General features: G+C 59.3%; 2 protein-coding genes across 6 annotated transcripts; one reads left to right on the forward strand and one right to left on the reverse strand.

The window, feature by feature from the left end:
• Positions 1-4,042: 4,042 nt before the first annotated feature.
• PCSK4 (proprotein convertase subtilisin/kexin type 4) lies at positions 4,043-12,187 on the reverse strand. The gene is made up of 13 exons (XM_055126885.1): positions 11,993-12,187; positions 11,668-11,772; positions 8,384-8,476; positions 7,863-7,991; positions 7,703-7,779; positions 7,507-7,595; positions 7,163-7,335; positions 6,734-6,946; positions 6,199-6,299; positions 6,011-6,114; positions 5,802-5,919; positions 5,045-5,224; positions 4,043-4,085 (listed from the first exon to the last, which is right to left on the reverse strand). Exons 1-13 carry the CDS (start codon positions 12,185-12,187, stop codon positions 4,043-4,045), a joined length of 1,620 nt encoding a protein of 539 aa, XP_054982860.1.
• Positions 12,188-13,046: 859 nt separating this feature from the next.
• REEP6 (receptor accessory protein 6) lies at positions 13,047-20,971 on the forward strand. Of its 5 annotated transcripts, none has more exons than XM_055126882.1 (6): positions 13,047-13,251; positions 17,173-17,266; positions 17,362-17,500; positions 17,963-18,131; positions 18,315-18,389; positions 20,575-20,834. In XM_055126882.1, exons 1-6 carry the CDS (start codon positions 13,137-13,139, stop codon positions 20,691-20,693), a joined length of 711 nt encoding a protein of 236 aa, XP_054982857.1. In that variant the 5' UTR covers positions 13,047-13,136; the 3' UTR covers positions 20,694-20,834. The 5 variants fall into 5 exon arrangements, with proteins under 5 accessions (XP_054982857.1, XP_054982858.1, XP_054982859.1 ...); XM_055126883.1 differs by lacking the exon at positions 20,575-20,834 and adding an exon at positions 18,948-19,117; XM_055126884.1 differs by lacking the exons at positions 18,315-18,389; positions 20,575-20,834 and adding an exon at positions 18,948-19,117.
• Positions 20,972-21,270: the final 299 nt, after the last annotated feature.

The raw sequence follows: 21,270 nt of genomic DNA on the forward strand, positions 1-21,270 counted from the left end.
CAGCGTTTGGTAACTTGCTGTCTGTTGTTGTGGTTCTATTTTGGGGCCGCACCCGCAGGATGTCAGGACTTACCCCTAATTCTGCGCTCAGGGATCACTCCTGGTGTTGCTACGGGATGCCAGAGATCGAACCCAGGTTAACCTTGTGCAAGGCGAGCGCCCTCCCTCCCCGCTTTACTATCACATTCTTTGTAGCTTGCTTTCTAGAGCCCCCCTCCCCACTCACCCGGGGGCCCGGACTTTGTCTCGGGTCCCCGCTCCCGCTGGGGTGCAAAGGCAGGTTCGGATTCCTGAGAGGTCCACGTGGGATTTGCTGTAAATCACAGTGATTGAAACTTGCAATGATGACAGTGTGTAAAACAGGGGCTGGAGTGCTGACACAGCAGGGAGGGCATTTGCCTGGCCCGAGACTCACCCGGATTTGATTCCCAGCACCCCATAGGGTCTCCCGAACCCATCAGGAGTGCTCACTGAGTGCAGAGCCTGGAATTAGCCGGTAGCACCGCGGGGTGTGAAACTTCCCCACTCCGAAAAAATAAAAAATAAAGTAGGAAAAGCAGCGTCTTAGCGTTTCATCATCCCACATCAGTCCCTTTGGCATCGGTATCCCCCTCCCCACCACCGCCATCACTTCCTGTCTGGAAGGGTCTCCTTTGGCGGCTCTGAATCCGGCTGCTTGGACACGGGGCACTGTGAGGACGTTTGTGCGGGTGTGCTGCCAAGTGGCATTGCTGGGGCAGAGGTTGGCGCTCTAGGACCCTGCGGAGTCGACCAGTTCTTTCCCCTAGTGACTGCCGCCGCCTTAGCATTTGTGACTCCTGGTGGGTGACTTCTGTGCAGGAGAAAAAGACTTAGGTTTGTTTCCTTTTTGTGCTCAGGGGTCACTCCCGACAGTGCTCCCAGGGACTTTACATAGTGCTGGGCATCAAAGCTGGTTCAGTCACAAGAAAGGCACGCGCTTTAACCCCTGTACGAGCTCTTGATCCAAATGACTTGAGGTTGTTTTTGTGTTTTAGTTTGCTGGTTTGGTTTAGTTTGGGGGCTATATACGGAGGTGCTCGGGGGTCACTCCTAGCATTGCTCAGGGGATCATATGTTGTGCCAGGGAATAGACGGCTAGTGGTGGGCATCAAAGCCAGGTCAGCTGTGTGCAAGGCAAGTATCTTCCCTGCTGTACTCTCTTGAGCCCCTAAACTACCTTTTTTTGTGTGCTTTGTTTTGCTTTGTTGGGGGGAGGGCACACTTGAGGATCCTCAGAGATTACTTCTGGCTCTGCGTTCAGGAATTACTTCTGGCAGTGCTCAGGGGACCGTATGGGATGCCAGGAATTGAACTCAGGTCGGTGGTGTGCAAGGCAAATGCCCATACCCGTTGTACTATCACCCCTGCCCCTGGCCCCTAAACTAGGTTGTTGGTTTTTTTTTTTAATTGCTTTTTGGGTCACACCCGGCAATGCACAGGGGTTACTCCTAGCTTTTTACTCAGGAATGACTCGTGGTGAAGCTCAAGGGACTGATGGGATACTGGGAATCGAACCCAGGTCGGCTGTGTACAAGGCAAACGCCGTACCTGAAATTATGGGGGGAGGCAGGTACTCATGGAGTGCACTTGGGGGCTCTGAAGGGGCGGTCCCAGTTGTCCTGGGGGGGTATAGCCTGGACTCCAGGGCTGGGTCTGCAGCTGGGGTCTGGGCTGGGACTGGTGGCAGGAGAGGAAGGCACCAGTCGGACGTCCTCTCCCCCGGCTGTGGTTCCCGCTTGGCTTCCCCAGTCCTGCCAGTGGTGGCACGTCTCCCCTCCACCCCCTCCTGCTTCAGGCTTTGCAGCTGGCACTGCAGAGCCAGTTCAGGGCTGAAGGTATTTATTTGCCTTGTGTGCAGCTCTTCCCAGTTTTGGTGGGTTCTGTTGGGCAGCCACACCCTGTGGTGCTCAGGGCTGACTTCAGGCTCTGTGCTCTGGGATCCCTCCTGACACTGGCTGAAGGATCGAATCAGGGATCGAACCTGGCTTGGCCCTGGGCAAGGCAAGCTTCCTCCCCCCTGTACTATCTCTCCAGCCCCAGTGGCTGATTAGAGCTTGATCTCTAGGTCTGCATGGTCACGAGCACTTTGCTGGGAGCAGTCCCCAAGCACAGAACTCAGAGCACCACACAGCACACCTGGGTGTGGTCCAAATCTCCCCCCGCCCCCACGGGACCAACTTGAAGCTGGGGGAACAAGTGCCTGAGTCCCAGGGGCCAAGGGTGATGTGTGTGGGGGGGTCTTCTCTGGGTTCTGCGACTAACTGCCCTCTCCCCAGTACCATCCTCTTTCTGTTCCAGATTCTGGGAATCCCACTTCCCCAGTGCGGCTTTCCAGGATTTTTTATTCCTGGTATTGGGGTAACTTGTCTAACAGGATATAAGAGAAAAGCAGGGGAGGGACTGGAGAGATAGCACAGTGGGGAGGGCGTTTGCCTTGCTTGTGGCCGACCTGGGTTCGATTCCCAATATCCCATAGGGTCCCCTGAGCACTGCCAGGGATCATTCCTGAGTGCAGAGCCAGGAGTAACCCCTGTGCATCACTGGGTGTGACCCAAAAAGCAAAAAAAAAAAAAAAAAAGCAGGGGAGCTTAGAGCCTATTTTTTCTTTTTGGGTCACACCCAGCGATGCACAGGGGTTACTCCTGGCTCTGCACTCAGGAATGACTCCTGGCGGTGCTCGGGGGACCGTACGGGATGCTGGGAATCAAACCTGGGCCAGCCACGTGCAAAGTAAATGCCCTCCCCGCTGTGCTATCGCTCCAGGGCCCAGCTTAGAGGCTTTGAGAAGAAAGAGGATTCCACCCTGGATGGGGGCATTCACAGATGGGGGCACCCCATCTCCCACGGTGGGTCTTCCTGGAGCCAGCTGTTTTGTTTTCCTTGGTGGACTCCTGGGCCCCCCGGAGCTGATCCCCAGGGCCAGAAGGCAGATTCCATACAGGGCAAAGCAAGGAGACCGAAACACTCCTCGTCTCTGTGCTCCCCAAAAGAAAAGCGGAAACTGGCATCTTCTATTCAACTTTTATTTGCAAAGTCTGAAGTCCAGCACGGCCGGGGCCAGAGGCTCTGGGCAAGGGCCCCCCAACAGCCCCTCATTCTTGAGCCGGGAAGACTGAGGTGAAGGCAGGCCCCTGCCTGCTGCCTCCCCTCCCTGAATCATAACTAAACTGTGCTCTCTCTTTCGCCTGGACCTGCCAAGTCTGGGGTGAGGGACCCCACGAGGTCCATCCCTGGCCCGTGAGTGATGGGGTCAAGCCAGGGCTTTTAGTGGGGAAAGGGGGACAGGCTCTTATCCCCCCACCCCCGCCCCCGGCTCCCATCCACTTACAGCCCCTGGCCACCAATCTGGAGCCAGTGACCACGGGAGGCTGAGGCAAGTGCTTACTCTCCTGTCATGTGTTTCTGGGCCGGAGCCAGCGCCTGGAGCTGGGGGGCTACCCCGCACTGAGGGGTCCCCTACCTGGCGGCGGGACACAGCTGCTGAGCAGGGCGCCCCCAAAGGCCACAGCCAGGAGTGCTAGCAGGATGGCCTGGGCCGGGCCGTGGGGGCCCGCGTTGGCGGCGGTAGGAGGCAGGGGTTGGGTGCTGGGGGGTGCCGCTTTGGTGCAGGAGCCCCCGCGTGCATCCAGGGTGGAGGCCGGGGGGCAAGCAGTGCAGTTGTGCGGGGAGCCGCCGCGGCAGGTGTAGCAGGACGGGTGGCACCTGGCACACACGCGTGGGGCGGGCACGGTGGTGCGGCCGGGCCTGGGGTTCACGGCCTGCTGGGTATCGCTGAAGTAGCGCGGCGGGCAGTACGAGAGGCAGACGTGGCCCAGGAGGTAGGCGGAACTGTGGCATTCTGTGCAGGGGGCACACGGGGCACTGAAGCCGTGCCCAGTCCCGGCCCCTGCCCACCCACCGGGGGGCACACACGCACACCGCTGCTGCCTGCACACACTCACCCTGGCACAGCCCCGCTGGGTCCCGCTGCACGCACGCGCTGCTGGTCACCTGGGGGCCCTTTGGCCGCGCCATCATGTCCTCAGCCGTCCCGTATAGCAGCAGCGTGTAGCGGTACAGCGTCCCTGGGCATGGGGTCACAAGTGGGCATGGAGGGAGGGCGTAGGCTGGTGGCCTGTGGTCCTACTGTGCGCTAGCAGCTCCAATTTACTCTGCGGGTGCAGGCATACCTGCTGGGCACTAGTCTTCAGACCCACTGTGCACAGACCAGGGCACGTCCGTGGTGTATTAGTATCGGGACCTACTGTGTGCAGAGGGAGTGATTGCTCTGTGCCTGTGCATGGACCTACTGTGAGTGAGAAGGGGACACCCAATGTGCTCTTATATCTGAACACAGACCTACTGTGCACTTGTGTCTGGACTTACTATCTTGGCAGTGGGATCAAACTGTGGGCCTACTGTGTGCGGACGGAGTCCTGTCTGTCTTGAAACCTCCGGTGTGAGGATGAGAGCACACCTACTGTGTATGAACATCAAGACCATCTGTGGGCCCATTGTGTGCAGGTGAGGGCACGACTGCTCTGTGTCTGTGTCTGGCACCGACTGTGCCCGGTTCAGGACATGCCTGTTATGGCGGATCATGCAGGCCCACTGTGTGCAAGTCTTGGCACAGCTAGTAAGTGCTGGTGTCTGGCGCCTGTGCTTGGGCAAAGATATGCCTACTGTGTGCTGGTGAAACCCGCTGATCCCTGCGGCTGACACCCCGGAAGCTGCGGGTAGAGAACTGCACCCCGACCATATACCAGGCACACAGGCCTGTCTGGTGCACATTGGGGTGCTCTGGGGATCCCCTGCCGCTCACCCGTGTTGAAGAAATAGCCTTTGTTTTCCAGGCCCAGTGTCCACAGGCCCCGCGGGTCCTCATCCCAGAAGTGGGTGGACATGAAGACCCAATTGTTGTAGCCTTGGCCGCTGATGTCAAAGGGTCTGGGACAGACAGACAGACAGACAGGCCGGAGCCTTTGCACGCGCGATCCTGCGAGGGTCCCTGCCGGCGGTGGGCATTTCCCTCGAGACGGCGCACCTGATGGCCACGAGCGTGGACTGGGTGCCCATGGGACTGACAAGCGAGATCTCCAGGTCCCCGCGGCGGCTGTAGGTCAGAGACAGCTGCACCTGCACATGCTCCAGCGAGCGGATGGCGTTGGGGCTGCCGGCGCAGGCCGACACGTTCTGGGGCACCTGCGTCTGCGCTAGGATGGTGCTGGGGGCGAGGGGCCGGCAGTGGGCTTTGGACAGTGACCGGGGCCCCTCTCATGTCACAGGTGGGGAAACTGAGGCCTCCCATGTGTCCACACCCCACGTAGGAATGACAGGTGTGCAGGTAGGGGAGGGACAGGTTTCAGAGCTTGGGGGAGGAGTGCAAATACTGGAGAACAAGTATCAGGTACTCCAGGGCAGGAATGTAGACGCGGGGCCGTGTGCAGAGGCTGGGGGCCGTGTGCAGAGACTGGGGCCATGTGCTGGGGGTCAAATGCAGATGCTAGGGCTTGGGGCCCTGTGAAGATGCTAAGGCTGGGGGCCGTGTGCAGAGGCTGGGGACCGTGTGCGTGGGGATCAAGTGCAGATGCTAGGACTGGGGGCCGTGTGAAGATGCTAAGGCTGGAGGCCGTGTGCAGAGGCTGGGGGCCGTGTGCAGAGGCTGGGGGCCATGTGCTGGGGGTCAAATGCAGATGCTAGGGCTTGGGGCCATGTGAAGATGCTAGGGCTGGGGGCCGTGTGCAGAGGCTGGAGGGTCGTGTGCAGAGGCTGGGGCAGCCGTGCCGACGGGGGAGGCTCACATGGGGTTGTGCAGAATCTGGATGGTGCACTTCTGCTGGGGCTGCGTGGGCAGCCACGTGCGCGCCAAGTCCACCAGCAGCCCGGCATCCAGCAGGCCATAGCCATAGTGGTGGCTCACTGCGGGATGGGGTCCATCACTGCACTGCGGGCACGGTGCCCCAGTTCCCAGTCCCTCTCCCCTCAGCGCGCTCCCCGCAGCCCCTCTCACCTCGGCGCCCCACACCATTGACCCTCCAGTCCTCAGCCTGGAGCTGTGCGGGCTTGGATGCGCGGACTACCAGGTGCTGCATGTCCCTCCACGTTAGGAAGGGGCTGGGAGTGGAGGAGCATGAGTGGGGGGAGCCTGTGGGCTGGGGCGGGGCTGGGGGGACGCTTCCCCTCCCCAGCAGCACCTACTTGGCCTCCAGAGCCAGAGCAATCATGCCCGCGGCCAACGGGGCGGACGCTGAGGTGCCCGTGTGCTTGTCTGTGCAATGGTGGTGCAGGTCTGTGGTGACCTGGGGACACAGCGGGCTGGGGTGCTGGCCTGCAGAGCGCCCCTCCAGCCCAGAACCAGGACCAAAGGGCACTGGGGACCCAGGCATCCAAAGAAACCCCACCAGGGTGCACCCCCGAGGGGACAGGAAGGGCAATGAGGGCTGGGCAGAGGTTAATGTGGGGGACCAAGGTGAGGTGACAGTTTGGGGTGTAGGGTCAGGGCCTGGAGCTTGGGGCCTGGTCCTCCAGGTTTGGGTCAAGAGGCTGGCAGGGGCTAAGGTCAAAGGTCTGGGCTGGGGATAAGAGGCCCAGCTGTGGGGGGGGGTGTTAGGGTCAAGTGCAGCAGAGATTAGGGGAGGCGGGCAGACACTGGAGTCAGCTCCTAAAGGTCAGGTTTGGGGAGGGGCCGCGTAGGACCAGGCTGCGGGCGCTGGTGTCGGGGCGGGGCGCTCACGATCTGCGCGTCAGTGACGACGCCGCTGCTGTAGGTGGTGGTGAGCGTGGAGGAGCAGGCCTCGCTGTACCAGGGCACCTGGCCCTGCTGGGTGGTGCTGCCCACGGACAGCGTGTGGATGCTGTTGGTGTAGCCGTCGCAGTTACAGTTGTCAAAGTGCAGTCCACCATTCCCCGAAGCCCAGACAAAGAGGGTGCCCAGTCCGCCTCGGCCCTGGCGGGGTTGGGGGTAGGGGCAAGGGGCCAGATGGCACCAGAGGAGCCCTGCCTCCCGAGGCCCCGCCTACCGCGAGGCCCCGCCCACCGAGAGTCCCGCCTCCCCTATGCCCCGCCCTCCATTGCTGTGGTCCTGCCCTGCCATAGGAGAGTCCCATTCCCCGAAGCTCCGCCCTATCGAGGAGCCCCGCCCCCCACCGACCCATCCACCCACCAAGGTGACACCACGCCGGAAGGCCTCACGCGTGAGGATCCCTGGACCGTCCACCGTGCGCCCGTCGTCCTCGGGTCCCCAGCTGGCGCTGTAGATGTGGATGTGCTGCGGCTGCAGGCTCAGGGACTGCGCCTCGATGACATCGGTGATTGTGCCATCCAGCATGCGCACTCCTGCACAGGAGCTGGCTGGGCAAAAGCTCCTCCCGACCTTCCCCATTCACGTCATGCCCCCCCACACACACACCACGGGGAGTGTGGCGACCACTCCCCGCCATTCCAGGCCACCCAGTCCCCTCTCTGCCCTTAAATCCAGGGGAGCGACCCCTGGAGAACCCTTGGTACCTCCAATCCGAGCATTGTAGGCGACGCCGGCGCCACAGAAGCGATTGTTGGCTATGGCTGCCACTTCCCCAGCACAGCGGGTCCCGTGCCTGGCGCCCGGGCAGACGGTGGGAACCATCACAGCACCCCTTACCCTGGCAGGGCCCCGGGTACCTCCCCTCCCCCGCCCCCACGTCCCGTGCAACGCTGGACTCACCGATTCTCGTCACTGGATGTGTATCGAGGCTGGGGATCAGGGTCGTCGTCATTGAAGTCATAGCTAGCCAGAGGGTCCTGGGGATAGAGTGGGGGCATGAAAGGGCCGTTGCCAGGCCAGAGGCCTGGGGCGCCTCCGCTTCAGTCCCCAGTGGGCTCACATAGTTGGCCCCGAGGTCCGGGTGATCCTTCTCAATGCCGTCGTCCAGCACCGAGACCACGATGCCTTGACCTGTCAGGCCCTGACTCCAGACGTACAAAATGTTCAAGTCCGGCTTCACTTGGTTGTTCTGTATTGTGACAGGTCAGGGGGCGGGGGGACCCTCAGGACCCCATCCCTGATAAACCCCCTTCTCAGACTCAGCCCATCAGCCTTAGGCAGTGACAGGCTCCTCCCACCTCCAAAACCTACTGAACAGACCCCCCAGGCGACGCCCCCTTTAATCCTGCCCGGGCCACGCCCACCCAAACGCTACTGAACACCCAGGCCACGCCCCTTTAATCCTGCCCAGGCCACGCCCATCCCAAACCCTACTGAACACACCTCCCAGGCCATGGCCTTTTACATCCTTGTCCAGGCCACGCCCCACGTCCAAACCCCACTGGACACGCCTCCAGGCCACACCCCTTTGCCTCCTGCTTCAGGTCCCACACAGCCTCACTCCCACGTACCACTGCTCACCATGTACCACTGCTTGCGGAACCACGGGTCCTTGGGCACCACCAAGGAGCGCTTCACCCGCCGCTGCAACTTCTGCTGCTCAAACCACTGCACCTGGAAGGGGATGCGCTTCCAGGGGGAGCTGGAGCCAGGCTGTCCCGGGGTGGCCGCAGCCAGTCAGCCTTCCTGCCCTATCACTTGGGCACTTTTCAGTGCCCGGCCCCAGCAGTCGATGAGGACCTGGCCTGAACCCACCCCACCGATCCCCTGTCAACAGGCCCACGTTGATTCAGAGTCAGTGGTGGGAATTGGGTCACATCTGGAGCCGACCTGTTGGATTTTTTTTTCTTTTTGGATCACGCCCTGCAATGCACAGGGGTTATTCCTGGCTCATCCACTCAGGAATTACTCCTGGCAGTGCTCGGGGGACCTATGGGATGCTGGGAATCGAACTTGGGTCAGCCACATGCAAGGCAAACGCCTTCCCCCTTGTGCTATCGCTCCAGCCCCTAGAGCCGACCTGTTGGTGCGGATAAGGGAAGACTCTGGGCCTCTTAAGGTGGAAGGTTCTCCACCTTAAGAACTCCTGATTGTTGGGGCTGGACCAAGTGTGATTCCAGTCACCTCATATGGTCCCTTGGGCCAGATCTCTGAGTGCAGAGCCAGCAGCAAGCCCTGAGCACTGTCACGTGTGGCCACCAAACACCCCTCCCCACCAAAAAAAGTGGCGCTATTGCTGGGGCTAGTGTTTCTGGTGCCAAGTGCTGGACCCCTTGAGAAGCCTGAATATGTCCTCTGGAACGGTCACCTGCAACCACTGCCCCAGGGGTTAGGGCTCCTGAGCACTATCCCTGTCCCTTTCGCTGTCTTGTCTGTTCTGGATTCTTCTTCTTGCTCATTGCCTGCACATCTCCATTGGGTTCGAGCTTTCTCTTTTGGAGGAAGACAGGCACAATCAGCGATGTTCAGGGAGTTTCTCCTGGCGGTGCTAGGGATCCAACCTAGGTCAGCCGCATGCAAGGCCAGCACCCTCCTCTCGGTACTCTCATTCTAAACCCCGGGCATTGGGACTTCTTCCGACCCCCCCACTTTTTAGGACAGGGCACCTCTGAATGCCTCCATGAGGTCACACATGCCTCCACCTCTGACTTTGCACCGTCTGTTGAGGCTTGCTACAGTTTAACTGTGCCCACCTCCACTGTGGCACAGCTGACGCATGAGTCCATCTGCCTGGGACTGGACAGGGGGTAGGGCACTTGCCAACCTGGCCTCGATCTGCAGCACCCCACAGGTTCCTCTGAGCCCTGTCAGGAGTGATCCCTGAGCATAAAGCCCAGAGTAAGTCCTTAGCACCCACTGGAAGTGGTCCCAAAATAAAAATAAATAATAATATAAAATACAGTGGCTGGGGGCTGGAGTGAAAATACAGGGCATTTTCCTTGAACACAGCCGACTGGGTTTGATCCTCCGCATCCCAAAGGTCCCCTGGAGCACCGCCAGAAATAATTCCTGAGTGCAGAGCCAGGAGTAACCCCTGGGCATCACCGGGTGTGACCCAAAAAAGCAAACAGACAAGCAAGTAAACAAACAAAAAACACTTCAAAAAATACTGGGGCTGGCATGATAGTACAAGTAGGATGTTTGCCCTTGCACACGGGTGACCCAAATTTGATCCCTGGCACCGCCTAGCCTGTCAGTGGTAATACCTGAGTACAGTGTCAGGGGTCACCCTGAGTACCACCAGGTATGACTCAAAAAAGCAACAAAAATTTGATTAAAAGAATTAAAAAAAATCATTGAGTGTGTAGAGTGTAAGGACCCGAGAGTGTAAGGCCCTTGCTTTGCATGTGACCAACCAGGGTTCAAGCCCTAACACCGCACAGGGTCCCCTGGACCCCTCCCTGATCACCACTGGGTGTGGCCGCAAAACCAAAATAAAAGGGCTGGAGATACAACGCAGTCGCTAGGGCACTTGCCTTGCACATAGCTGACCAGGTTGATTCCTGGCACCCCATATGTTCATCCAAACCCGCCAGTAGTGATTGCTAAGTGCTGAGCCAGAAGTAAATCCTGAGTATTACTGGGTGGGTGAGCCCTCCCCCGCAAAATAAAATGTACAATAAATGCATCCGCTTGCCTCAGCAGCTGCAGCTGTCACCAGCCTTTGCCCTCCTTCTTTCTGGATGACTGCCCAGCCCCACCCCAGGTCAGCAATGGCAGGGTTAGTGACAATTTGCTCAAATGCTGTTGGAACCAAGCTCCCTCCACCCACTCTCTTGCTCTCCTCTCCCTCCCTCCCTCCTTCTCCCTTGCATGCAAACCCTTGGCAAGCCTTGGTCCCTCTCCTACAAATCACACTGTGAATTAGTTCCACCTCCGTCAGCAGTACTCCTGGTGCTTTTTTTTTTTCTTTCTGGGTCGCACCCAGCGATGCACAGGGGTTACTCCTAGCTCTACACTCAGGAATTACTCCTGGCGGTGCTTGGGGGACCCTATGGGATTCTGGGAATTGAACCCGGTTGGTCATGTGCAAGGCAAATACCCTACCTGCTGTGCTATCGCTCCAGCCCCCTTCCTGGTGTGTTATAAGCCATCACACCTCACCTCCTTGTCCATCAGCTCCACTACTCCCTGCCCAGCCCTATTTTGGGGGTGGGTACACTCAGCGGTGCTTACTTAGTTGCTGCTTTTGGCTCTGCGTTCAGAAATCATTCCTGGTCAGCTCAGGGGGCCCTATGGGGTGCTGGGGATTGACTCGGGTTGGCTGCAATCAAGGTAAGTCCCTACTTGCTCAGCCCTATCTCTCTGGCCCCGTCCACAGTCCTTTGTGGCTTCTGGGGTTTGGCCAATTCAGCCTCATTCTTCTCCTTGGCTTGCCCCGAAAGCCTCTTCCCCATGCAGCCCAGCATTTCTCTGAGCATCTGAAGACTGGGGCATGGACCCAGTTCAGCCAGGATCTTTTTGGGTAACTGGACACAGTTCTGACTCCTGGAGAACGTTCCTCCATTATCAAGTGGGCTTATTCCTCCCTACATCGCAGATCTAGATGGTGAGGTGAGGAACGTGTTCGACTCCATCAGTGGGGCACCCAAGAACTTGAACTTTCAGGGGGAGCCAGAAGAAAGCGAAAATGGACCCTGGAGTGACCCCTTTGTTATTCTTCAGCCCTCTCCCCATCTGAGTCCCCACTTTATAAACTGGGGGGTGTCAGGTGGAACCAAGATTCATAGGAGGTCATCAGGCCATTGAAAGCCATCACAAAAATAGCCAAGAGCATATCAGAATTATCCCCTCGACAGGCTCACCTTGGGGTCTTTTTTCAGGCGCAGGCAGTGGCCCCAGTGTGGGGTCAAAGACCGCTGGACTATGCCCCGGTGCCTCAGGTGGAAGTACTGTCCATCAGGGAAGATCTGGGAAAGTGGGGGTGCAACCATATAGTCTGGGGCGCAAGTTCCCATATAAACTTCCCCCATGACAGAGCCAGCCCCCCTTGCTGGACAGGCTGGGGGCTCCAGACACCTTGTGGTGGAGTCCTAAAATCTGCAGTTGGCCAAGGTGGCTGTGGCACCTAGGGGTAGCCCTGTCCCGTCGGAGGGGCCCTGGGGTCCACCCCATCCAGGTCCTACCCACCTGCCCCAGGTTGATGAAGCCGAACTTGCGCGCCAGGCGCTCGGCCTCCCGGGAACCCTGGGACACCCGCACGGCCCAGCTGCTGACATAGATGGGGGTCCGGGCCAAGGCCCAGCCCATAGGCAGAGGGCCAACGAGGGCCAGGCCCAGGACCAAGGCCAGGGGCAGCAAAAGCAGAGTCCCGGCTGGCCGCATGGCGGCGGGGGGCGGGGCAGGGGCGGGGCATCATAAAGCTCCGCCCCTCGCCAAACCGCCAAGTTGGCCCAAGCGCCAGCCCCGCCCCCGGCGGGCACCATAGCAACCCCTAGCTGCTCCCTCCTAGACTGGCGCGAGGTTCAGACAGATGTCGGGGTTGTGGGGGTGGTCGGGGGACACACATTTCGTCATAGTCTTCGGCAGATTCAAATACTCTGGAACCTCAATGTCTCCTTTTGTCCAATGACCCAAACCGTCGGACCCAGAGAAACAGCTTCACTACGGCTAAAGGGTCCCATGCCTGTGTGGGGCGCCCCTCCCCACCAACGTTCACTTTCCACATAGCCCGCCCACTTGGGTCGGCTCCGATCCAATGACAACTGACATATGAGGTCTGCCCCGCCTCCCCAATGTAGTCCCGCCCCTTGTCCCTTTCTTTCGCTCTTCCGATTGGTCCACCCTCCTTTATGATCAGCCTGCCCCCTCCTCTGTTCTCACCATTGTAACCCTGGTCCAATTGTCCAATCAGCTCTGGCTTTTCTCCGGTCCCCTCCCATAAGGTCCCGCCCCCACGACGGCTCCTCCAATAATCTGCAGACATGGACCCGCCCCTGATTAGCCTTAGCCAATCGGAGATCGCGGCCGCCACGCCCCACTCTCCCGATCCACCTGAGAGGTGGCTGTGGCGGCCGCGGCCCCGGCCAGAGGGCCATGCGGCAGGGGAGGAGACGGGGCAAGCCCCACCTCCTTTGTCCGCCCTGCCCTCCCTGCCCTCCCTGCCCTTCCATTGGCGGGAGCAAGGGGTTGGGGGCGGAGACCACCCAGGAGGAGGACAGTGTCCGGGGGGCGGAGCGGGGTGGCTCTGGCCGAGTCAAGCGGCGGGAGCGGCGGGGCCGGTGCATAGGGCCGCGGTCAAGTTCAAGCGGCCAGCACCGGACCCGCCGGAACCATGGACGTTATCCGACAGCGCTTCGAGAGATTTCTGGAACAGAAGAACATAGTCACCGAAACTCTAAGCGCCCTCGAAGCCAAGACCGGAGTCGACAGACGGTATCTGGCTGCGGGTGAGCGAGCCGTCGCGGGGCCGTCCGGGAGCACTGCCCCGTCGCGCCCTCCCTGCGTGGGGTCACCCTGGCGCCCAGCCGCCGGCCTTCGCCGCCTCCGGGGGCCCCGACGGCCGGGCGCGCCCACTAGGCGGCTGGCCCGCGAAACCCGACGGGGGCGGGGGCGGGGGTCTGCCGGGAGCCCCTCTCGCGTCCCCGCTGTGCGACCTCGGGCGGGGGCCGCCGGCACACAGTCCCGGGTCTAGAGGCCGCTCTCGGTCCCTGCCCTCGGGGCACTGGAAGCCGGCCAGGCTGAAGTCCATCTGGTTAATCCAGTTGCCTGCGGGCCCTGGGGAGGGGGAGGGGAGGTAGTGAGAACCTGCACTCTCACCCCGCTCCCCACTTGGACCCCAGCCTAGGCAAATGTGGAAATCTCTCTCTCTCTCTCTCTGCTCTCCCCCACCTCCGCTCTCTTTCTCTGTCTCCCATCTTTCTCTCTTCTCTTTCTCCTATTTCTTTTTTCTTCTCTCTTAACTTCCTTATTTTCTTCTCTTTCTTTTTTCTTTTCTTTCTTTTTCTTTCTCTCTTTTCTCTCTCGCTCTCACTCTGCTCTCCCCCACCTCCACTTTCTTTCTCTTTCTCCCATCTTTCTCTCTCTCTTCTCTTTCTCCTATTTCTTTTTTCTTCTCTCTTAACTTCCTTTCTTTTTTCTTTTTCTTTTTTCTTTCTTTCTCTCTCTCTCTCTCTGTCTTTTTTTTTTTTTTTTTGCTTTTTTGGGTCACACCCAGCGATGCACAGGGGTCACTCCTGGCTCATGCACTCAGGAATTACTCCTGGCGGTGCTCGGGGGACCATATGGGATGCTGGGATTCGAACCCGGGTCGGCCGCGTGCAAGGCAAACGCCCTACCCGCTGTGCTATCACTCCAGCCCTCTCTCTGTCTTTTTGAAGTCACATCCAGCAGTGCTCAGGGCTTACTCCAGGCTCTGTGGTCAGTGACAGTCCTTGCAAGTTTGCAAGTTTGGGTGACTGTATGGGGTGCTGGGGACCAAACCATGATCAGCCTCTTGTAAAGCAAGGACGCTCCCCACTGTATTGTTGCTCCATTCACTCCCATTTCTTTATGAGGGGAAGCTGGGGGGAGGAATGGGGACCGCATACCCTTTTTTTTGGGGGGGGGGCATTCTCTCTCCTTGGTGGCTTTGAACCACCTCTGCCTGAGTAGTTGTTGAGCAGGAATTGGGTTCTGTGACCCGTGTTGTGTGCTTGGTGAAAGGCCATACCGGGATTCCTTCTGGAGAGCAGTGTCCGGTTACCCTCAAGTAGAACTTCCCTTCTTAGCGCCCCATTTCCCTCTAGTTCTGGCCACCCTTGCACTCTGTCCAGTGAGCAGTGATGCTCCCGCCCTGCCTCTTCTGTGCTGCTGCAGCCCCAGCCTCTTCCGAAAGGCCCCCTGGGATGAACCACGAAGACTCTATGTCCAGTGCCCATATTTGAACAGCTTCCCTGTGCGAACCCTGAGAATTCCAAACCCCTCCACCCCATTTTTCCTTTCAGCTGGTGGATTCCCATACCAGATAGACCTAGTTTCGAAATCTGCCTCCCCACCTGAGGCTCCCCAGCTCGAACCCCAGTTCAAGCCAGGAACCTTGACAACCCCTCCCTCCCCCCCTTCCTCCCCCCTTTCCACATTCCTGCTGCCAGTAGGTGGGGAATTTAGGTCATAGGGCACTGAGGGGAGGTGGGGGGGGGAGCTGCTGGGAGAGGGTGGTCCAGGAAATTGGGGCAAGAGAGGAAACTGAGGGGCCGGGGCCATAGCATAGCACAGAGGGGAGGACGCTGGCCTTGTATGCAGCCAACCTGGGTTCAATCCCCAGATTCTCCTAAGGTCCCCCGACCGCCAGAAGTGATTCCTGAGTACAGAGTCAGGAGTGACCCCTGAGCATCACCGGGTGGGACCCCCAAATAGAGACAGAGAGAAGCTTGTAGGGACTTTGGAGGTGACAGTGTTGCAGGTATGTCCAGCACCCCCACTGTCATCCGCTCACTGCTGAGGTTGCAGGAAGAAGGATTGAGAGACAGCGGCGCCCGGGATAATTGCTGCTCTGTATCTTATGATCCCCCCACCCCCCGCCCCTGCACACATACCTTCCCCTCTGGATGAGGGAAGCTGGGGAGGCAGTGATGGCCAACCTCAGACTCTCCCTTCCACCCACCAGGGGCGCCAGGAAATAAAGACTAACTCCTTCAGGCTGGCTGGGGGATGGAGGAACCTGCCCTTTGGTCCCGGTGGCCTTCTGCAGGAGAAGCAGCAGCAACCTGAAACCTTGACCACCCCTCATCCCCAGCTGTTGTTTGCAACCCAGGCCCGCCTTATCACACTTAATAAATGTAGGATGCCGGGGCTGGAGCCTTGCACAGGGCCGAGCCGGGTTTGATTCCCAGCATCCCATAGGGTCCTCTGAACACCTGTCAGGAGTAATTCCTGAGTGCAGAGCCAGGAGTAGTCCCGGTGCATTGCCGGGTGTGACCCAAAAGCAAAAAATATATAATAATAATAAAAAACAAAGAAATAAATGTAGGGTGCCTATTACCTTCTGCTCCCCACCCCCCACAGAACCCTGGCTACGAGGAGTGTGGGTTTAGCGGGCACTGGGTGAGGGGCTGCAGGGAGACACCCCATAACCCATCATCAGGCAGAGAGAGGGAGGAGAGTGAGGGGAGATGCTGTTTTCTCCAGGAGACCTGGGGGACATATGGGACACACGGAGGGGAGCAGGGAGGACAGTGGTGGGGGGTAGCCCTGGCCCGTGGTTGTCTGCACTAGAATCGAGAACAGGCACCACTGCTCAGTGGTGAACTGAACGGTGCAGGGTGTACTGTACAGTGCAGGGTGAACTGTACAGTGCAGGGTGTACTGTACAGTGCAGGGTGTACTGTACAGTGCAGGGTGAACTGTACAGTGCAGAATGTACTGCACCGTTCAGTGCTGGGTGGCCATGGGACTGACTCATCACTCAGTCCTCACAGTTCTTGAGATCAATGTTTATTGCAGTGACTGCTGGGTTAGAAGGGATAGGACAGCGGGGAGGGCACTGGCCTTGCATGTGGCCAGTGCAGATTTGATCCCCAGCACCCCATATAGACCCCTGAGGGCTGGAGCGATAGCAAAGCGTGGAGGGCGTTTGCCTTGCATGCGGCTGACCCGGGTTCCATTCCCAGCATCCCATATGGTCCCCTGAGCACCGCCAGGAGTAATTCCTGAGCGCAGAGCCAGGAGTAACCCCTGTGTATCACTGGGTGTGATCCAAAAAGCAAAAAAAAAAACCATATCGGGGCTGGAGTGATAGCACAGCGGGTAGGGTGTTTGCCTTGCACGCAGCCGACTCGGGTTCGATTCCCAGCATCCCATATGGTCCCCTGAGCACCGCCAGGGGTAATTCCTGAGTGCAAGAGCCAGGAGTAACCCCTGTGCATTGCTGGGTGTGACCCAAAAAGCAAAAAAAAAAAAAAAAAACATATGGACCCCCGAGAACGGCCATGAATGATCCCTGAGAGCAGAGCCAGGAATCAGACCTGAGCACCGCCGAGTATGGCCCAAACACCAAAAAAAAAAAAAAAAAAAAAAAAAAGAAAAAAAAAGAAAAATGTGTAAAATGTGTTTATGGGTAGGAGCGACAGTACAGTGGGTAGGGCATTTATTTGCCTTGCACACGGCCGACCAGGGTTCAATCCCCAGCACCCCATAGTGCCGCCAGGAGTAATTACTGAGTGCAGAGTAACCCCTGAGCACCGCTGGTTGTGTCCCCCCAAAAAAAAGGAAAAGAAAATTAAAGGGGGAATTAGGCTTATGATGGGAGTCCTCCGGCACGGGGGGGGGGGGGGGGGGGCGGGAGCAGGTTGCCTCTGGCTGGGACCCTGCCACACCCCTTTTCTCTGCAGGAGCCGCCACTCTGCTAAGCCTATATCTTCTATTCGGCTACGGGGCGTCTCTACTCTGCAACCTAATCGGATTTGTATACCCCGCATATGCCTCGTGAGTGCCCCCCGCGGTCCGGGCAACAGGAGGGCGGCAGGGCGGGGACAGTGGGGCACACACAGCCTCTGAGCCTGGCCTGCCCCTCCCTGCAGGATCAAGGCCATCGAGAGCTCAAGCAAAGAGGACGACACTGTCTGGCTCACCTACTGGGTGGTGTACGGGCTCTTGGGCCTTGTCGAGTTCTTCAGCGACCTACTCCTGTCCTGGTTCCCTTTCTACTACGCGGGCAAGGTGGGCACCCGCTGCCGCGCCCCCCGCGTGCTCCTGTCCCTGGGGAAGGAAGGAACAGAGGAGGGGGACAGTTTGGGGTGGGGACAGGCCCACCGCCAGGGCTGTCTGCTGATGGAGACTGAACTTCATCCGGAGAACTTGTCTGACAGAGGAGGGTGAGCCCCAGTCCAAGGACTGTCTGATGGGGGGAGGCTGAGCCCCAACCTAAAACCTGGCTGGTGGGGAAGTCTGAGCCCCAGCCTGGTGACCGGAGGAGTCCCAAGCCCCACATGGGAGTGTCTGATGGTGGCGGCCCAGTTCCATCTTGAGGACGGACTGACAGGGGACTCCTGGGCCCATCCTGAAGATTATCTGACGGTGGAGGCCCAGATTCAGCCTAAGAACTGTCTGATGGGGGCGGCCCCGGGTCCTTCACGGGCTCTCAGGCGAGGGGCCGGGCTTGACTGCCGCCTGTCCCCGCAGTGCGCCTTCCTGTTGTTCTGCATGATTCCCGGGCCATGGAACGGTGCCCATCTACTGTACCACCGCGTCATACTGCCACTGTTCCTAAAGCATCACGCAGCAGTGGACAGCGTGGTCGGCGAGTTCAGCAGCAGAGCGCTGGACGTGGCAACAGGAATAGCTCGGGACGGTGCGTACGGAGGCTGGCCCCGGCCTGCCGCCTGCCCCCCTGCCCCCCCACACTCCCTCTTCCTCTCGGCTCCTGCGCCCCACGCTCTCCGAACCCTCTTCCCTCCCACTCCCGCACTGCCCTCTGACCTCCCCTGCTTGCTGCTTACTGTCCCCCTCTCTCTCCTATGCTCTCGGGAACCAGCTCTACAGACTCTGGCCCGCAGTCGGGCCCTCATCACCCCAGCGGGGCCCCCGCTGCCCAGACAGCCAGCCGAAAGTATGTAACCCCACCCCAGGAAGGCAGGGCATGTGTGCGAGTGTGCGTGGCGTGTGTGCGCTGGGGAGGTCTGGTGCGGATCCTCATCTGCCTGTCCTCGTGTGCGTGCCTGTGACCGCACGTACAGGCATGCCTGCAGGCAGTGGCGCCCATGACTCTGTGTGGTACCTGGACGTTACTGTGCATGTGCCGGCAGCTCGTGTGCATTCATGTGTGTGCATATGACCATCCGTTCATTGATGACACATGCGTAGGTATGACTGTGACCGTCCATAGATGTAGTGGGGCTGTGTGTGCGAAGCGTGTCCATGTGTGCACATGGATGTGAGCACTCAGAGGTCCGCGTGTTGGGTATCACTGTGTATGTGCTTGTGTGTGGGCCCCTTTGTACATGTGTGAACACATGTATACGCACAAGACGAGGCATGCACAGATGAGTGCTTGATTCTTGGATTCCCTTGAGCTAGTCGCCTGCTTACCCCCCGGTAGCCTCCATGTGGCCCACCCACAGAGGAGCGCCCCCAGACCCTGCTGATGCCCATGGCCCTCTCCCTGCAGCCGAGGCAAGCCTGACCCAGCACCAGAAAGACAAGTGAAGGCTCCATCTGCCCCAGGCCCAGACATGCCGGCCAAGACCGTGATAGAGCCCAAGAACCCAGCGCACCCCAAGAGGGACCCCAAGACCCCCCTGAAGTCCTCCATTGAGCCCCCCAAAGAATCCAGCAACCCCACAACCACCAGCAAGCTTCTGCCTGACACCTCCTCCCCAATCAGTTCCTTGGTCCATTCCCAAACTGGCTCCCCTCGCATCCGGGATCCATCTCCATCCCGAAGCTTGTTCACCCAGCCCCAGTTGTCTAGCCAGTCCCAAGTGAACAGCCCGTCCCAAGGGAACAGCTCATCCCAGGTGAACAGCCCAGACCGGGTGAACAGCCCGTCCCAAGGGAACAGCTCGTCCCAGGTGAACAGCCCGGAACGGGTGAACAGCCCGTCCCAAGGGAACAGCTCGTCCCAGGTGAACAGCCCGTCCCAAGGGAACAGCTCGTCCCAGGTGAACAGCCCGGAACGGGTGAACAGCCAGTCCCAAGGGAACAGCTCGTCCCAGGTGAACAGCCCGGAACGGGTGAACAGCCAGTCCCAAGGGAACAGCTCCTCCCAGGTGAACAGCCCGCACCAGGTGAACAGCCAATCCCAAAAGAACAGCCCGAACCCATCCCAGAGCCCATCCCTAATGAACAGCCAATCCCAAGTGGACAGCCAGAGCCCATCCCAGGGCAACAGCCAATCCCAAGTGAAGAGCCAGAGCCCATCTCAGGGCAACAGCCAATCCCAAATGAATAGCCGGAGCCCATCCCACAGCAACAGCCAATCCCGAGTGAACAGCCAGAGCTCATCCCAGGGCAACAGCCAATCCCGAGTGAACAGCCCGAGCTCATCCCAGGGCAACAGCCAATCCCGAGTGAACAGCCCGAGCTCATCCCAGGGCAACAGCCAATCCCGAGTGAACAGCCCGAGCTCATCCCAGGGCAACAGCCAATCCCGAGCAAACAGCCCGAGCTCATCCCAGGGCAACAGCCCATCCCAAATGAACAGCCCGAGCCCAGCCCAAGGGAACAGCCCGAGCCCATCCCAAGGGAACAGCCGGAGCCCATCCCAAGGAAACAACCTGAGTCCACTGAGCCCATCCCAAATGAGCAGCCCGAGCCCATCCCAAGTGAGCAGCTCAAGTTCATCCCTAACGAACAGTCCGAGCCCATCCCAAATGAACAGCCCGAGTTCATCCCAAATGAACAGCTCAAGCCCATCCCACGTCAACAGCCTGAGCCCATCCCAAGTGAAACGCCGGTCAGTGGTGAATAGATGGAGCCCTACCCAGGTGAACGGCCCGAGCCCATCCCTAGTGAATGGCCGGTACCAGGTGAACGGCCAGTTCCCTGTGCATGGCCAGTCCCACAGGCCTAGCCAGCTCCGGGAGCCCCATGCCAGTGACCCAAGGCAGGAAAATGGCCAGTTCCAGGCAAATGGTCAGTCCCAGGCAAGAGGCCAGTATCGAGCGAGTGGCCAGTACCGAGAAGGCAGCCAGTCCCTGAAAAATGGCCATTATCAGACAAGCGGCCATTCCCAGGGGTCCATCCAGTCCCACAGGAGCAAACCTCCCACCAACTCTTTGGGCTTCTCCCAGCAGAGCCAACGGGCCACCGGCTTCACCGTCCGGGAGGCAACCCCCGGCCAGTTTCCCTGTGGCACTCTCAATCACGACGCCACCAGTACTGCCCTCCCACAGTACTCCTCCAAGACCTCTGACAGGCCAGGGGCCAAAAGCCCCAAAGACCCCAAGACCCCCAAAGCAAAGTCCCACGGACAGTCTGGGAAGGGTGTCACCGCCCAGGCCACCAGCAGCTCCTCAGTCCCCGAGCTGCCCTCGGCCTGCTCATCTGAGTCTTCTGAGGATTATACTTCTGAGTCGACTACCGAGTTCACCTGCACCTGGCCCCATCACAGATACGGAATCCACTACCTGCAGCACTGCTGGAAGCGCAAACACCTAGCCTGTTAGGGGGTTAATAAAGATCATGGACCAATCGCATCTCCCGGTCTGACCTAGGGGCGGGCTCACGCATGCGTATAGGTCTGGGGGTGGGTTGGCAGTGTGTTGTCCTCGGGACACTGTGCCGTCGTCCCACTTTGCAGAGGAGGAAACCGAGGATCGGAGCGGTCACCTCGCCCCCCTGGACATCTCATCCCGTGATCCCCACGAGCTCCGGGACCTCACCGCTTCCCCAAGGTTGCCTTTTCCTGCTGGGTGACCCGCTTCCTGGCAAGAAGCTTCCAGAAGTGAAGCGAGCAACACCCAGGCCCACCTCTGGTGTCCGGCGCTTGC

This window comes from Sorex araneus, chromosome 2 (assembly GCF_027595985.1).
Source record: "Sorex araneus isolate mSorAra2 chromosome 2, mSorAra2.pri, whole genome shotgun sequence".
NCBI classification, from domain to species: Eukaryota; Metazoa; Chordata; class Mammalia; order Eulipotyphla; family Soricidae; genus Sorex; species Sorex araneus.

What these genes read in the sequence shown, in the direction of transcription:
- REEP6 (XM_055126879.1), top strand. Translation starts at nt 17,998, where the DNA reads ATGGAACGGTGCCCATCTACTGTACCACCGCGTCATACTGCCACTGTT. An exon ending in AACAGGAATAGCTCGGGACG is followed by an intron (nt 18,132 to 18,314) that starts GTGCGTACGGAG and finishes CTCGGGAACCAG; the next exon opens with CTCTACAGACTCTGGCCCGC. An exon ending in GCCCAGACAGCCAGCCGAAA is followed by an intron (nt 18,390 to 18,947) that starts GTATGTAACCCC and finishes CTCTCCCTGCAG; the next exon opens with CCGAGGCAAGCCTGACCCAG.
- PCSK4 (XM_055126885.1), bottom strand. Translation starts at nt 12,187, where the DNA reads ATGCGGCCAGCCGGGACTCTGCTTTTGCTGCCCCTGGCCTTGGTCCTG. An exon ending in GCTTCATCAACCTGGGGCAG is followed by an intron (nt 11,773 to 11,992) that starts GTGGGTAGGACC and finishes CCACTTTCCCAG; the next exon opens with ATCTTCCCTGATGGACAGTA. An exon ending in GCCTGAAAAAAGACCCCAAG is followed by an intron (nt 8,477 to 11,667) that starts GTGAGCCTGTCG and finishes ATCCCCTTCCAG; the next exon opens with GTGCAGTGGTTTGAGCAGCA.